The 16,141-nt window shown below is 51.5% G+C and overlaps 4 protein-coding genes across 4 annotated transcripts; 3 read left to right on the forward strand and 1 right to left on the reverse strand.

Moving 5' to 3' along the window:
* Positions 1-1,023: 1,023 nt before the first annotated feature.
* On the reverse strand, positions 1,024-4,395 carry B0H65DRAFT_492180 (Gpi1-domain-containing protein). Its single transcript, XM_062827748.1, has 8 exons — positions 3,974-4,395; positions 3,787-3,879; positions 3,698-3,719; positions 3,491-3,618; positions 2,294-3,425; positions 1,778-2,239; positions 1,617-1,720; positions 1,024-1,556 (listed from the first exon to the last, which is right to left on the reverse strand). The coding sequence occupies exons 1-8, from the start codon at positions 4,091-4,093 to the stop codon at positions 1,236-1,238; spliced, it is 2,382 nt and encodes a 793-aa protein (XP_062683379.1). The 5' UTR covers positions 4,094-4,395; the 3' UTR covers positions 1,024-1,235.
* A 1,526-nt stretch (positions 4,396-5,921) lies between these two features.
* On the forward strand, positions 5,922-8,495 carry B0H65DRAFT_424441 (ribonuclease H-like domain-containing protein; the record flags this gene model as incomplete). Its single annotated transcript, XM_062824512.1, has 3 exons — positions 5,922-6,499; positions 6,559-6,892; positions 6,948-8,495. The coding sequence occupies 3 exons, from the start codon at positions 5,922-5,924 to the stop codon at positions 8,493-8,495; spliced, it is 2,460 nt and encodes an 819-aa protein (XP_062683380.1).
* A 1,730-nt stretch (positions 8,496-10,225) lies between these two features.
* B0H65DRAFT_424753 (protein-tyrosine phosphatase-like protein) lies at positions 10,226-12,019 on the forward strand (the record flags this gene model as incomplete). The annotated part of the gene is made up of 2 exons (XM_062824527.1): positions 10,226-10,616; positions 10,698-12,019. The coding sequence occupies 2 exons, from the start codon at positions 10,226-10,228 to the stop codon at positions 12,017-12,019; spliced, it is 1,713 nt and encodes a 570-aa protein (XP_062683381.1).
* Positions 12,020-13,361: 1,342 nt separating this feature from the next.
* Positions 13,362-14,790, forward strand: B0H65DRAFT_463004 (uncharacterized protein). The gene has a single exon (XM_062826670.1). The coding sequence runs from the start codon at positions 13,692-13,694 to the stop codon at positions 14,022-14,024; it is 333 nt and encodes a 110-aa protein (XP_062683382.1). The 5' UTR covers positions 13,362-13,691; the 3' UTR covers positions 14,025-14,790.
* The last annotated feature ends 1,351 nt before the right edge of the window (positions 14,791-16,141 follow it).

The following is a 16,141-nucleotide window of genomic DNA, read 5'->3' on the forward strand; positions in this document are numbered from 1 at the left end:
GCGGATACTTGGACGTGAATATAAAGGGCATAGCATATATCCACAACCACAAAACCCGGTGAAAACACATACTTGCTTCTCCTTGCCCCATCAGACCATTTGCTCCGTGATGCGAACCGCCGATGTTGAACACAAAGTGAACAGCCGACCAAGGGAAGGCGTGACAAGGCAACAACAACTCGTACGATGTAATAGAAGGGAAAAAAGGAAAAAGTGTGCTCACATGCTGGATGGAGGTCGGCCTCTCAAAAGTCTATGTTTTGTACCTAGTGCTCTCGTATCCCTAGAATGTTGTTGGCTTGTGTAAGTAGGTAGCAGTAATATATGATGACGAGGCACCCAACGAACCAAGACCGTATTGTAGGGAAGAAAAGAGAGAAGTTGGAAGAAAGAATAGCAGCGAGGAGTGAGTTAAGATGGAGAAAAGGATACGATGAAGTGAAGAACCCGCCGGTAGGTCGTACGTAGAGGGAGAGAGGCTGGACAAGACAGCCCAAAGGTAGGTCAGGTAGGTAGGTAGAGATGAATAGGTGGGTAAGGGTGATCTGATGTGTATGGCTCCGATCAAAAAAACAGAACCAATGAATTCCAAGATGTTGTGTTGGAGCTGGAAGTAGAAAGCCTACTGATTTCATGAAAGGGGTGTAAGAAGTTGCTCACCTACCGAGTGCTCAAAGTAGAAGTATCCGTCCGGGGAAGTCGAGATGGATGGTAAGGTAGAGAGAGGTAGTAGCTCTTGCTCCAAGACACGGAACTGGCCGCGCCGTGACCTTGGTGGGAGGCCTGAAATTGGTGACAGGAAGGAGACCTGAGCTGATAGCTTCCTGAATTTTTGAGATTTAAGCGGAAGTTGTAGTACGATCGTTGTTGTGGAAGGAGCTGTCGTCGTTTTGTGGGGAGAGACAAGGGGCATCACAGAGGCAGCGAGAAACTGAACTGGGGAAGCTATAGTGGGGTCCACCTCAGAGGTTGGTAGCTCCCGTCTGTACACCTTCCTTCCGTCACCATGTAAACAACACCATTTTAGGTATTCCATAACTCAATATTTTCAGGAATAAGACGATCTATCCAATACGCACGTATAAGTGATCCAGTCGTCCATGTTCGCTGTTTCTCGAGCATGACTGGGTAGGAACACAGATAATCGCTGACAACAGGAATGACATTACAACATCCAACAAAACCAAATATATACAAGTCAAAACTACAAACAACACACGCTTTCAATCGAATCGCTATCCATAACTGCGTGACCTCCCCCCACCATAATTGCTCGGAAACCTCCTCCCGTTCGCCAAGATGGGCACCTGCACAGGCATCGACTTCCTCTTGGACGCCGGCAACGAGTTCACGGCATCCCACATCTCCATTACCCCGGCTCGCTTGGCGGGAAGCATGCTGTACTGGAGGCTGTACAGGTTCTTCCTGTTGAGCGGCGGGACGAACTTACCCGTCAAGAGACACAGGGCGACGCGAGGCGAAAGGTAGTGCTTCCGAATCCGGTTGCCCATCTGGAAGTATTGATAGAACATGGACTTGAAATCCAGAGGGATGGGCTAGATACGAAGGTCAGTTTGAGCTCCTGAAGCATTTTGTTTTGAACGAGGATTCCATACCTGAAGAGAGATCACAGAGGTTGAGGGATGTTGTCGAAGGGGATTATTATTATTACAGGTGGCGCCAAAGTCTTGGGTGTCTCGAAGCTCAAATCGGATGCCGCCTAGATAACAGTTAGTGATGACGTTCCCAATCAAGACCTGACGGCAAGAACACAAACCTGGAAGTCTTTTCGGGTCTTTGACCCGTAACATCAATGCAAAAAGTGGAAAGTGGTTTAGACAAGAAAGTGCAGTATCGAAGCAAGCCTTGAACAGGATGATAGCCATGCGTGCAATCGCAAAGTTCAAGTAGAATACCACCACGGTGGGCAGAAGGAAAAACAGGACCGTGAAGAGGATAGTCCCCACAAGAAGTTGATCGAGCCCATAGTCGCATGAGTCTATACGGTTTCGAAGGACGTTGTGTTTCTTGCCGCGAAAGAGGTGAAAAAGCGACTGGAGGATATTCAACTGCCAGTGAAATATCCTTGCCGAGGCGAGGTAGAAGGAGTAAATGTGAATCGTGAGTATCGAGAGGAGATCCGAGAACAGGGCAAGAGGCATGCTTGCTCCCGCAAAACTGGAGAAGCCGATAATCCACACAATGCGTGGTAGCATGGGCCGAATTGTCTCGATACAACCTTTGCCGGTGTTAGCATGTTCAACAGGAAACCAGGAGCAGATCAGTAACTTACTCGCCCAGTATTCAATGACCCATAAGAACAGATCACCAAGGAACGCCGCCAGCTCCGTGTTTAGCTTCAAGCCTGCCGGCCAGCCCATGAGCCAGGAAATGCTGCTCTGCAATGCCTCGACGGTATAGGTGGTGAGCAGACGGCTGATCTCGTCGGCCACCCAGCCGGCATTGTCAATGATGTAAGAACCAAACGCCATACCGATGATTACATCATTGGCAACAAGCCAGAGACTGTTGTAAAACCGTATGTAGTCTGGGTGACTTGTTGTTACACTCGCCCAGTCGTTCTTCCTCAACCGAAGCGTGACATACTGCATTGGCCAGTAGCAAAACTGTTGGAGACGAATCTCAACTTGCTGAGCCGTCGCAGATATGTCCTTCAAAGCTGCATATCTCGGTCGAAGTCGCCACTCCAGTATGCGCAACAACATCTCGGCGACCACCCTGTGAGCCATCAAGCCAAGCACGAAGAACTTCTTGATGACGGGCAGCACGTAAATAGTGATCATGTCCCAAAGCCATACCAAAATCATGTCGCGAGCTGTTGTTGCCGACTCGACCACCCTTTCTGACACGCTCAGGGCCCTCTTAGGACGGGTGCCGATGCGTGAGACATTCTGCTGTAGAAGCTTTTCAAGCTCCCATGCCCAGTTGATTTGGTTGACTATTGTCGCAAGCGCTCGTTCCTTGGGCGACGGGATTCGTTTTACCACCGAATGTTGCTTGAGCTTCTCGACCAGTTTTCGCTTCGTTTCCTTGTTCAAACGCTCCCGCTTCTCGTCATCCTCCTCCCCACTGTCGGCGAAGTCTTGCCTAAATCCATCGTGTTTGTCTCCTAGTGCTAGGGCAATGGGATTGAGTGACATGTACTGCATTCGTCCTGGCAGCGGCCGCTCGAAAAGGATAATCTGGATACTGGATGCTCGAGCACAGGTGACAGAAGGGACCCGCTGCTTAGGCGTTATTGTAACCCGGATCCAGGATGAGTCGACCTCGACGGTGTCTGGAGTGTTCGAGACGCCCAAGACGCTTATGGACGATTTGCCGCATTGTTCGTAAATGCGACTGACTGGGTGAGGGGCGTTACGGAGGAGGTTACCGAGCTTTAACGCGCTTTCAACACGTCGAGGCTATCACAGAGAGTCAGCTCTTGTATCCACGTCTCCGGCCAGTCGTAGACCCAGAGGGCACAAACCTCAACCTCCTCCAGTACTGCCACCACGAGAACATCCAAGGCCGAGTTCCTCCAGCCGACCACGACACCTTTACAGTCGGATCGCGGAAGGTCTGTGGGCCAGAACACGCGCATCAAGCCATCATCCTCTGGCATGACAGATAGCGCACTCGCGAGCAGCCAATCAGAAAGAGCCCCTTCTCCTTAGTTGTTCCCTCGCGGAGATACCTGATCCTGGCGATCGCGGATGCTGGACCAGCATTATCAGTATTCGACGGTTGGTATGGTTGGGGGCAGTAGCAGCGTGGTGGTCGTACCAGGTTCGACTCCAAAGTTGCAAGACGTTGCACAGGAATAAAGACGACGAGAAACACAAGGCTTAACACGCCGAAGCCCTTGGCGGCCCGAGTCTAGAGACGAATTGGCACAAGGTTAGCGATCCAAGCTGTTTGTTTGACGGGGGGTGCCACGGTTTTCCCTTGTTCCCACGCATGTGACACTTACCACTACTCCGTAGTTCCAAGCAAATATGGCAAGCTCATATAGGCGAGTGACGAGGTCCCATCGGGCGGTGATATACCCAGCTACGAAGATGCCGAGTGTAAGAACAGAAAAGGGGTGCATAGAGGCGCGCTGCCCCTTACTGTTCGAGCATATGCGTCCGCGGGCAGAGTCTGGGCCGGTAGATGTAGTCCGACGTCACTTTTCCTTGTATGGGGAGAGGAAATGCGGGCGGATACTGGGTGCGGTTATACGAGGGATTGGCGGGTGCTGCAATGGGGGACAAAACTCGGCGGTCCAAGAAGTTGAAGATGTCGAAATAAAAGCTGGAACTGAAGCACAACGGGATGCCAAAATTTGTTGATCTGGGACGGGACGGGAGCAGGGCGATGCGGGTGTCGTGTCGTTGGACGGCAGAGACTCGCGCTGAAGTTTATCGGAGCTGACTGTTACAGGGGGTGTGGAGTGTTCTAGCGCCCACAAGCGAGAGCCCCCGAGCGCAACCGCAACCTAGAGGTAGGTACTGCCGTGTGTAGTTGGCTGCCCTGCGACTGTGTGCTGTGATGAACCGATTGGATGTTGGGGAGGATCCACCCCTCAAACCTTATTTGGAAGGGAACATGAACATTGAAGTCATGGCTTCGGATTATGAAGCCGTGAAAGCACTGGACACTGGCAGAAGAGAAAGTGGGAAGGTACAGATCAACCACCAACGGTTGAACTTCTTGGTACATAACGAAGCTTTGGTTGAAAGAAGAAGTATGTAAATGAAGCCTTCGTTTCCACGAACACCTGGCGATGTATATACAGCAAAGAGACAAGTGAGGAATGTAAGAGAGAACTGCTTGTTCCGGATTTCTTAAAGGAGTTGGTCGACGAGTGGGATTCATGCGCAGATCAGTTCTGACAGAGTCAGTAAAGAGTCGTCCATCAACTTTAGTCAAGTCCTACGCTTAACTCACATTTCTTCTTGCCCATATATGTCGAGTCGCTGCCCTTGAGTTCTTCCCGCGCTTCGTCTAGCAGCTTGTCGATGCCACGCTCTTTCAGAGCAACCTATACAAAGGTAAGCTATGCCAAATTAAAGATACGGCATGAGTTTGCCACTCACCTGCAGGCAAGAGCTGTACTCCTTGAAGAGGGCGGAACATTCGTTATTCTGTTCGGTCCCATTGCCTCTAAGGTATTCTGTCCAGCATAAGTATCATCATATGTCCATTGAGTTGGGTTGTCTGTTTCTGTAGACTTACTCTCACTGTACCACTTGAGAAAGCACGTATCATACCGCCTACAACCGGGTAAGCTACTGTGTTTTGTATATGAAGGTCAGAAACTTACTCCTTGAGCTCGTTGCATTCCTTCGCAAGTGACTGGGACATCCTGAAGTTCTCAAGTATCTTCTAAACCGTTCAAGTTGGCAAAGGAAACAAAGACTTGGTACGTGTCCGATGACTTGGAGTATAAATATTTGGACAAAATAATCGAACAGACGGAGTGTCGAATGGTAGTATATGTAATCGTCCTGTGGGATAAGTGTACAGAATATCAAATATCAACGCTTGCCGATGAGTCGCTTGAAACGAACAAGTACTGGTATCAAACAATGGATGGAATTGCGGACCTTCGTCACCAAAGCCTGGATGCCGATGGATGAACATCGTGGTCCAGATCAGCACAAGCTCTTGGCAGGTCCCTCGGCCTTATCTTATCGGGCTTTCAAAGTCTCCTACCTAAATTTGCATAGCTTTTGTCATAGACAAGTAACTCTCGGTACAGAGAAGGTCGAGACCCACTTGATGGCATGGCGCTTTCTCCACAAGCCGCATGCTGGGACTGTCCGCAAAAAAAGTTCCCTGGAGCAGAACGACAGCCCAATTTTGGAGAACTGAATCGGGCTTCCGCTTCCTGTGACGTCCGCATCACAACAACTCCAGCAGAACCAACGGCCAAAATGGACGGCTCACTGGACTTCAAGACCTTGAGGGAATCGCTCCAGGCCGCCCTGGTTGCCACGACCCGAACCGCCAACTCGATTGCCAGCGAGGATCTTCAGTTCCAGCGCACCGTCAACCCGACTGTCGGTAGTCAGCTCGACAACAGCTCCGGCCGCCTCCTGTCCCTTGCCAACGGGCTCCTAAAGTCGACTGCCAATCTCACCGGCCAGAAGGTTGGCGCTCTTGAAGATGCCGACGATGTGGACATTCAGTGGCGGAACATTGTCGACGTGATCGACTCGCTGCTCGAGAAAGCCGACACCTGCCTCGACGAGTACACCGGATTGATCAAGCGGAAGGATGCGCCCACCACCGCCGACCAGGGTCGCACTCAGAAGCGCGTCAAGTCGTCCAACGATCGTCTTGACTGGTCATTGAAGAGAGCCAACATTCTCAAACCCCAGAACAATTTCGAGAAAAAGGTCGATAACTTCGCTACCGGCCCTTGGAAGCCCCTGTTGTCGTCCAAGCCTCATGCCAAGGTGTCACTGGAGGACAGCTTGACAACATTTGTCGACAATGACAACAACACACAGTACGTCGACCTTCCATTCTCGAAATCATAGCAGCATGTCGCTAACATGAACGTTTTAGATACCAGCATCCCTACGAAACCGAGATCAAGACGACACCGTATCCTGAGCATGTGTACAAGAAGCGAGAACCGAAGGAGTACCTTCCCGTCGATTCGACATCCGCCATATGGGTTGATACTTACGAGGGCGTCTTGGAGATGTTGGAAGAGCTCAAGCAGGCCAAGGAAATTGCGCTTGACTTGGAGCATCACGATTTCAGGTCTTACACCGGACTCCTTTCGCTCATGCAGATCAGTACCAGAGAGAAGGATTGGGTGATTGATACTCTTCAACCTTGGAGGCATAAGCTTGAGGTTCTGAATGAGGTCTTTGCGAACCCCAACATTGTCAAGGTGAGACACACCTCGACCATATGCCGTCACTGTTTTCTCGACTAACTTGACCCAGGTTCTTCACGGTGCTTTTATGGATGTCATCTGGCTGCAGAGAGATCTCGGTCTTTACGTTGTCGGACTTTTCGATACATATCATGCTTGCGCCGTTCTCGGATACCCTGGAAGGAGCTTGGGATACCTGCTTAGCAAGTTTGCCGAGTTCGAAGCCGACAAAAAGTATCAGCTTGCAGACTGGCGCATCAGACCTCTTCCCGAGGAGATGTTCTACTATGCGCGTTCCGATACCCACTACCTGCTCTACATTTTCGACATGCTCATCAATGAACTCGTGGAGCGCTCAACACCCGGAAAGCCGAAGCCTGACCTTCTCGAGCAGGTTCTCGAGAGGTCAAAGGATGTCGCCCTGCAACGATACGAAAACCCTTCCTACAACGTCGAAACCGGCCAAGGACCCCGCGGGTGGTATAATGTGCTGCTGAAGTCCCCAACACTCTACAACAGCGAGCAATTTGCCGTCTACAAGGCTGTGCATAAATGGCGCGACGACTTGGCTCGCCGTGAGGACGAGAGCCCGCCGTTCTTCATGACACAGCAGGTTCTTGCCGACATTGCCCGGATACTCCCGACCGACAAGAAGGCTCTGTGGAGTATTCTGGATAGCAATGCCAAGGGCCTCAAGCCTCATCTGGATGAGCTGTTCGACGTCATTCAGAAGGCCAAGGAAGCTGGAGTGAATGGTCCCAAGATGATGGATATCTTCAAGAGCGACTCATCCAGCCTTGCTCCCGCCAAGGTTGCCGCGGTCATCGCCGACGATAGCGACATTCCGGACGTCAAGGAGCTCAAGGCTGACCGGTCCCAGTTCTGGGGCGGCGTCACTTTGAGCTCGGTTTGGGACGGCACGGCCGCGAAGACTGCCAAGCTTGACGGCATGTTGGAGATCACCCTCCCTTATCCCGCCGATTTCATGGACGGAACCGCGACTGAGATGGAGGTTGATCAACCAGAGGAGACGGCGCCAGAGCCCCAGCCGGTGCCGGAACAGGTGATAGTCAACCAGGAATTCACTCTCAGGAGCGGAGGCAAGCGCAAGCGCGAGGAAGAGTCCGAGGAGGAAGAGGAGGCCTCGGATGCCGAAATGGAGGATTCCGCGCCTCAGACCGAAACCGATGCGCAAACTGGTGGCGAGGCCGAGGGTGACGATTCTGACGAGGAAGAGGAGGAGGAGGAAGAAGCAAGCGACAAGTCATCCAAGAAATCCAAGAAGGCTGCCAGGAAGGAGAAGAAGAAGCAGGCCAAGGAAGCTCTCAGGGCCCAGCGAAGGGCAGAGAAGGCCGCCAAGAAGGAGGCAAAGAAGAAGGCCCAGGAGGAAGCTGCTGCTGCCGCTAAGCAGGCGGAGAGTGAGGAGGAGAAGGAAGATCAACCGTTTGATTACTCCCAGGCTGCGTCGGTGTTGCGTGCTCGCAAGACTCAGGAGGACGTCAAGAAGGCGAATAAGAGGTTTAACCCGTATGGCAACAAGTCTAAGGAAGGACCTAAGGGCGCAAGAGCGCATTACTCGGCCAAGGCGGCTGGCAGGACGGCTACGTTCAAGAAGTGAGGTGGGATCAGCGGGTGAGGGAGCTGGAGTGTTAAGACGGGCACATGGGATAGGTTATGGGTGGTTATTGTTGTGTTGGTCACTGAAGCTAGATGTTTGTTGCTCGGACTATGAGGTACCTCGGTGTGTTCAGTATATCAGAGAAGAAGAAAGAAATAAATGGTCAAAAGGAATGGATATCCAGCATTAACCGATGACGGCCAAGAGCCGTCGAGCTTGCATCCTGTCCTACAAAACCTTGAGTTACAAACATTGCATCAAACCGTGCAAAGTCTGAAAGGTAACGCACAACGACCGGTGAGAGTATTTATATCCTTTTATCTCTGCATGTCTCACCTCACGCAATCAACTACACCTACATTTTGGCCAAAGTGGTTGCTGCTATCCGACTCAAGTTTTCATGTATCTGATGGTATCACGAAGTCTCACGAGGTGAGGCGGGAGGGATCCGCGGTGGTCATGAGAGCCAGCCGACAGACCAACCTATCAACACTTTCGAGATCTCGTGAATGGCGTTCGTTCCCTTTGGTCAAAACGTATCCCGTTCTTGCACTGCTTATAAGAGGGGAGTAATATTGTAGTATTCCGGGAACATACCTATATACATACACTACATAGGTACTCTACAACTACTTCCTGAGGCGACCTATAACGGGAACCCTCGAAGCGCCACCAGCGGTTCTATGTTGTCCTGCTTTTCCAGGATTTTTTATGCTACCTGCGAGCTCAAGGCTCTATCCGATGCTGGCATGCTGCAACGGACAGGGACGCGGGCATCCTGCTGCTGCGGCATGTCGCGTGGGCATTGCAGGATTTAGTGTAGGTACCTAGGTTGTCCAGGTGGTGGTGGGCGTTGCTGAGGCAATCCAGGCAGTTCGCTTGCAGTTGCTGACCATGCCTCCATCCCTGGTGGTTGCCAAGGAGAGACACCAGATGGATGGCGATCATTGATGATGGTCGGTACCGAAATAAACTAGGGTTCATGATGGGGCTTGCAGCTCGCGGGGGCAGCTCTCCGAGGCAATTGCGGAGACTGCCACTGCTAAGCTCGGCGCATGCCATAACAGGGTCTCTCCACTAACATCAGATGCCATGTGACAACCGAGTTACACAAAGTTCAGCTGCGACTTTTCCCTCGAACTGAACAATTTCATTGTCACTCCGTCGCCGAAGAAACAAAGGGCGGAATCTTTTGGCGCGCCACCTGCTTTGGCAAGATCGGCATTGTTCGCGTTGAATCTGCTAGTCCATTTGGCTTGCTTCTTGCACCTTCTTGTTTGTGCTTCTTACCTATGCTCCTTTGATATACAACTAGCACCCTGACTCCTCGAGCTTTCCTCTCCCGCCCACCAAGCACCAACCTCAAAAGATCGCCGCTGGACAGCCTTGTCTTTCCAACAAACAAGAGCCATTCACTGTTATTCCCAGCCGCTTCCATTGGTCACCCTCCGTTCGACTTTAATAGGGCTAGCCTTCCAGCTCATCGTGCCATCCCATCCGCCGACAGCCTACAGCCTACACGATCCCACCTTCGCTTTCCCCCTCCAAGCACCGCAGTGGACCCGACCTTGACGTGTCTGCGTGGCAGAGTCCCCGAGGCCGCCGGTGCCTTCGTCAGAAGCCTCTCACTTGCCGGACTTGGTCACCGCAGTAGCCTCTGGCACCGTCGACCGATTTGCGCATCGAATTACACCGTTCCTCGCCGACGTCATATTTATAGCGTCCCCACCATGGACCACTTTCCGCGACTACGCCCGCATCGGCGCAAAAGAGACATCACCGCTCCCAGTTTGATCACCACGCCCACCACCACCAAGTCAGATAATACTTCTGAGAAGACCGAGTCTCCTTCGGCTGAACTACACACTCGCACCGCTGCTCCTTTGCTACGCCCAGTCCGTAAGCTCAGTCCCTTTCGAGTATTTTCACGTTCTTCCAAGAGAGCCCGCGAATCCTCTCCCGGTTCGCACAAACAGACACCGACTGCCGCCGCCGTTATGGCCCCCAACGGTACCGCAGACCATCCTGCTTCGCCGGCCGAGAGCAAGACGTCTTTAGGGCAACAAGTCAAGAAGGGGGACCGGCCCAAGATCCCTTCTTTCCTGGAACTCAATGAAAATGGTAAGCTCCCTGGCTCGCCTCTGCCGCTCTCGCCTTCTCTCCAAGACATACACACTAACCTGCCCTTTTCACGTTTCACAGAAATCGAAAACAAGTTCCAAGAGATCATCTGGCTCGAGCGCAAGCGCATCCTAGAAGCGACACAGAACCCCTCTCGAGATTTCCGCTGGGCCCGCGTAATGGGACCACACCTTCGACAGCTCGACAGATACGGCAACATACAACCCTGGCACAATAACCGAATCAAGCTTCAGGTGCCTGAGGGCAAGATCGACTACATCAATGCCTCGCCCATTGTCCTGAACCCGACGGTTCTCACCACGGCCGATGGGGAGACGAGTAACACACAAGAGCCGGATCGCTACATCGCCATGCAGGGCCCTAAACGGTGTACAACCGACCATGTATGGCGCATGGCAGTTGAGCAGCTCGAGAGCCCCGGCGTGATCGTCATGTTGACCGAGACCCACGAGGGCGACTATGAGAAATGTTATCAGTACTTTCCCCGGACGCCGGAGGATCCTCCACTGGAAATCAACGAGCGGGACGAGTTCGGCGATGGCTTCCGCGCCACAGTTCGGTGCACAGGGATCGAGGATACACCGGCCGGCGATGCCATTGAGCTTCGCAAGATGGTGATTCGTGTGCACAAGCCGGTTCCCAGGAAGAGCGTAGACAGCAAGAGCAACGGATCCCAGAGCAAGAGGCAAACCCCAGAACCGGAAAGCGCAACCACCGAGGAACCCAATATCACGTCGCCTTTGACCCAGATGGCAAAGGAGACGGAAGCAAACCTCACGATCAGCGAACCAGAAGAGACGGTGGGCCGGAACTCTGGAGAGGAGGAAGTCGAAGAGCGCATTGTGTGGCACTTCCTCTACAAGAAGTGGCCCGACTTTGGCGTCCCGGATTTCGCCGATCTCGACAGCTTCTTTATGCTCATGGGCCTATCTCGAGAGAAGAATGCCGGCCCCCACAACCCTCGCATCGTCCACTGCAGCGCGGGCGTTGGCCGCAGCGGTACCTTCATAGCGCTGGAGCACCTCATGCGGGAGCTGGACGCGGGAGTGTTGGAGAACTGGGACGAGCGCACCGCTGGCGGCGAGTCCGAGTCGCCTTCTGCAAGGACGTCGCAGGAGGAAGTCATGTCACCCACCAGCAGCACAATGGGCGGAGAGGATAACGACTTGATTTTCCAGGTGGTCAATCAGCTCAGAGAGCAGCGGAAGACCATGGTGCAGGCCGAGAGCCAGTACCTGTTTATTTACCAGGTCATGCGTAAGCTGTGGCTGGACAAGTACGGAGGTGATGGTGATGACTCGAGCTCGGGAGAGAGGGCGGCCAAGAGGCTGGAGGTTGATCCTGGTGATCCCTTCTATGTGAATGGGTACTCGAAGAAGTAGGGTGGTTCGTTAAGTCATCCCGTCTCGCATCCGCGGACTATGTCCTTATCTCCAGGCTTTCTTGTCTGGGGTTATGGTCGGTTGGGTTAGCTGGCCCGCTGGTTCTCTCTTGTTAGCCTATGGCTAGGGTCGGGTACTCGATGGGCCCACTGTCAAGAGACTAGGAGTTGAGAAGGCCTGACGACAATAGCCAGAGGCGGTTAGACAAACAACTAATTATCGCCTGCCTGGCCGGGAAGGAATGAGGTGATAGACCACGAGACGGCACAAGAGGGGGGGTTTACAGGAAAGAAAGGAACGTTAAAGGATGGAAGGGGGAACAGGGTGGGTAAGGGGCAAAGATACCAGTAACTAATCATCTCCTTGTGGACACAAGAATCCGTCTTAGATACCCCCGTTGCATTTTCATAATACCATTGCATTGCATTGCTTGTCACTTCACTTTGGGCACATATCGGCCGGCATCTTAAGGTACTATTCTCGTGCATATTTGCCTGCCTGTCTGGTGGTCGAAAAGTCATCATCCAACTCGGTTACCTAGCTTGCGCGTCACTCTCTTGTTTTGTGATCCTGACTTCCCGTGGCAAGTAATGTTTTGAGTAGGACTAGTAAGACGAGTAAGACGAGCAAGACAAACAAGTACGCAAGTAACCTCACCCTCGCTGGAAAAGATCTCTCGAGAGAAGTGTAAAAAAGTGATATAAAAAAAGCTGTTCGAGCGGTGGCCAGCGAGCGGCCCTAACTAAGCCCGGCTCGAACGAGCTGCTTCTCCTAGGTAGACCTACAGGTAAGGAGAAAACCCAGCCAAGCAGAAGGCGCGCACTACTACCTTACACATCTGACTGACGACTGAGCCATCAACCCCAGGGGATCTGGTGACTGTTAATTTACCTTCCAAACACAGACCTTAAGTATCGTTACGGGTAGAGGTAGCTATCAGACTTGGTCTTGGCTCATGCTATTCATTCACTTGGGACAAGCAAGATGCAAACATACATACCTCTCTCTATACCTCCCGTCTACAGAAAGGCTCCAAGGAAGGAAGCTTTTAAACGGACCATCACACTCGACTCATCACTAGTTCTAGGTACCCGACCGAGTCCCAATTTGACGAGGTTTTTCTAGGGTAGGTACATACAAGACTGTTTTAGGTATCTAGGCAGAACGACGACATGGTAGGTAGGTGCGCTATCAAAAACTGTAGCGTCACTTTGCTTCGCGTGTATATATATATGTATGTATGTATGTATGTATGTATGTATGTATATATAAATATCTACTAGAATAGCATATGTAGGTTATTTGAGTGTAATAATAATATATAGAATTAGATGCGTACCTAAGATAAGGTACCAAATGGAAGAGACGGGACTTACCCAGGCTACCTACGCTACCCGTGTATAGGTACCTTCCTTTCCGTGTATGTAGGTATGTGTGGGTGTAAGGTAGGTATGTATGTGTGCTGCTTGCTTGGGGCTTGCCGTTATGTAGTAGTCGCCACTGCCACTTCCACTTCCACTTTACACTTTGCTTGGATGAGGTGAGGGTGGTCTGGGTGATGATACCGGAAGGGGGGAATATAGGTAGGTAGGTAGGTAGGTACCTCTAGGTAGGTAGCGCCGTAGCGAGCTGGAGGTGGAAACGACATGAGTGGCCGGACACGCACGGCTCGATGATCCATCGGTTCGATCGGTTCCATGGTTGTTCTATGGAAAAGAAAGTGATATCATGGCCTGTTTCTGCTACCCTCCTTCTGTGCGGTTACATACTTATATGCAGAAGCCTACTTAGACGGCACCAAAATGTAGAGAAAACTGGTAGTGTGTGCCGGATCGGATCAGTCAGTTCCCGTTTCGTCCTCGTCGTCGTCTTGTTCGTCGTCGTCGTCGTCATCATAATGAAACGACTGTGTAACATAACAGCGGGAGGATTGATACCACACACACTCCCCGGATCCAGATCCATGAAAATTGTGATAAACCAATATACCAAAGACCATGGATAGCCAGCCGTGCATTAGTAGCACTGTGACACCAGACACGCAGCCTCCTAGACTACTTCTGCTCTTGAGCTATAGCATAGAAATTTGGAAATGGGAACCGGCAACAAATATATGTAACATGGCATTTCCAAGACATCTATCTGTTCCCGTCCGTCCATGATCAGAGAGAGGATGCAGTTATAAAAAGAGAGTGCGTGCGCGCGTGTGTGGATGAAAGTGAAAACGGGAAAACGGGAAACGAACGAAATACGGGAAATGGGTTACTACTTTTCCAGCCTGAACTTGAACATCGGACCGTAGCCCGCGGCTAAAGTGCTGTAGACGTTGACCGACGTTGTTGTTCAAGCCTTGGTTGATCAGTCGGTCGGTCGGTCGGTCGGTCGGTCAGGTGCCAGTCAGTCACTCAGTGTCTGAGTAGGTACTACATAGGTAGGACCAAACGTGATTTCCGTACACGTCCAACAACTCCGTCGACATTTCACCAGTGAAGAGGTACCGGACTCTGGTCATATCATTGCGGATGGGTGTATACGAGAGATAGAGAGAGAGAGTGGTCGTTGGACACAAGACACAAAAGGTCTCGGAAGAGGGCCTGTTGTCTAATTTCCATCGCTCTCTCTTCCATGGGAAAACCTGAAACTTGCCATGTCTTGCCCATTTTCCATTTTCTATTGTCTGACAAGTGACAATTCGTTGACAGCCTTAGACTTAGGTCAATATCCGAAATGGTGCATTTGTTTTCCTCAAAAAAAAAAAAAAAAAAAAAAAAAAGTTTATCAAGTTGAAGTGGGTTTGAGTTGGAGGTTGTTGTAGTGTAAAGGTGAAGTCAAGACAAGGTTGTTGTCGTTGACTTCCACTCGTTGTGGATAGCTTCAAGAATGCAAAATGCCAAGCCTTCTTTTAGTTTCAGGGGGTCAAGTTCAAAAGGGTCTAGAACTTGTGGGGTCTTGGACAAAGGGTTAAGGAAGTCGGAAGGAAGGATCCAAAACACCACCTCACTTCAAACCTTCCCAGTCTCGTTAATGCCAAAAGAGGCGGATGGAAATTCCCCATGTGCGTTTGGCAAGGGTCACGGTTCTTTTCCTTCTTCTTCAAGGGTCCTTCTTCGGACTCGCAAGTGACCCTGATGCCCTGAAAAGTTAGAACATGTCAAGCCCAACCCTGTTCAGCCGCGTGTTTGCCATGTGGTGTGGACGTGCTGAAAACGGGCCGAAGTCTGAACGATCCACTCACGAGCGGTCATTGCTGGATGAGTGTAAATCTTGTCCGTTCGTTGGTTTGAAGGAGCCGACTGGGCGCGAGCTGCAAGCCCAATACAGACAGCTTGGTATGCTGGATGGAGCATGTGTACCCGTGGGGGTGAAGGATCAGCCTGCTATAGTATGGGTGATATGGGACGATATGACTATCCTAGACTTTCGGGTAAGGGTTTTAGTGAGGAGATGGAAGGTTTGGAAGGAAATACCGTGAACTGCGGGTGTCCTCCGTTGCGAGAGCTCGTGTTTGTACGGAGTCGTCGTACCAAGACTGGACAAGTCTCACCATGGAACACTTCAATTACCGACGGTTTATGTCAGTTGGCTTTTGCTTCTGCGCTAAAAGACGAACGACGGAAACACGTCGGGCCGCAAAAGGGTGCTTGGCACTAGCAAGTCGTCCGGGGCAAAGTTGGAGCATGCGAGCCTGCCGAACAAGGGCCTCGGAAATGAGCGACAGACGCTGGTGTTGATGGGCACGGCTGACCTGGCGCTGATGATGATGTCTTCATCCAAGGGTTTCGAACCACGCTTTGTTTTGAAAGACAAGTGGCCTTGGTGTTTTGCTGGGAGCGGTCATGATAAAGTGTAACGCAGTTGATATATGACAAGGTTGCTATTTTGGTGGGTGAACAATGCATGATTAATTGAATCCGGGGTTAAGAAATGCAAAGGCCTGAAAGGTTACTTGTGCATGGATGGAAAAGCACTCTCGAGGGCGGTGAAGGAGCAAAAGACCCGGATGAGTGGTTGGAGGCTCACTTTGGATGCTACCTCGACGCCCTCACCGGGACGAAAGCTAGGTTGCGGTGGTGATGGGTTGTGGGTAACACGTCGCAAGACTTGCCTGTTGCGGATATCGTT

Source organism: Neurospora tetraspora (assembly GCF_033439725.1).
Source record: "Neurospora tetraspora strain CBS 560.94 chromosome Unknown B0H65scaffold_3, whole genome shotgun sequence".
NCBI lineage: Eukaryota > Fungi > Ascomycota > Sordariomycetes > Sordariales > Sordariaceae > Neurospora > Neurospora tetraspora.

Coding starts and splice junctions, on each gene's coding strand:
- B0H65DRAFT_492180 (XM_062827748.1), bottom strand. CDS start 4,093: ATGCACCCCTTTTCTGTTCTTACACTCGGCATCTTCGTAGCTGGGTAT. Junction 3,720..3,786: donor CAACTTTGGAGTCGAACCTG/GTACGACCACCA, acceptor ATGCTGGTCCAG/CATCCGCGATCGCCAGGATC. Junction 3,426..3,490: donor CAGTACTGGAGGAGGTTGAG/GTTTGTGCCCTC, acceptor TCTCTGTGATAG/CCTCGACGTGTTGAAAGCGC.
- B0H65DRAFT_463004 (XM_062826670.1), top strand. CDS start 13,692: ATGATCCATCGGTTCGATCGGTTCCATGGTTGTTCTATGGAAAAGAAA.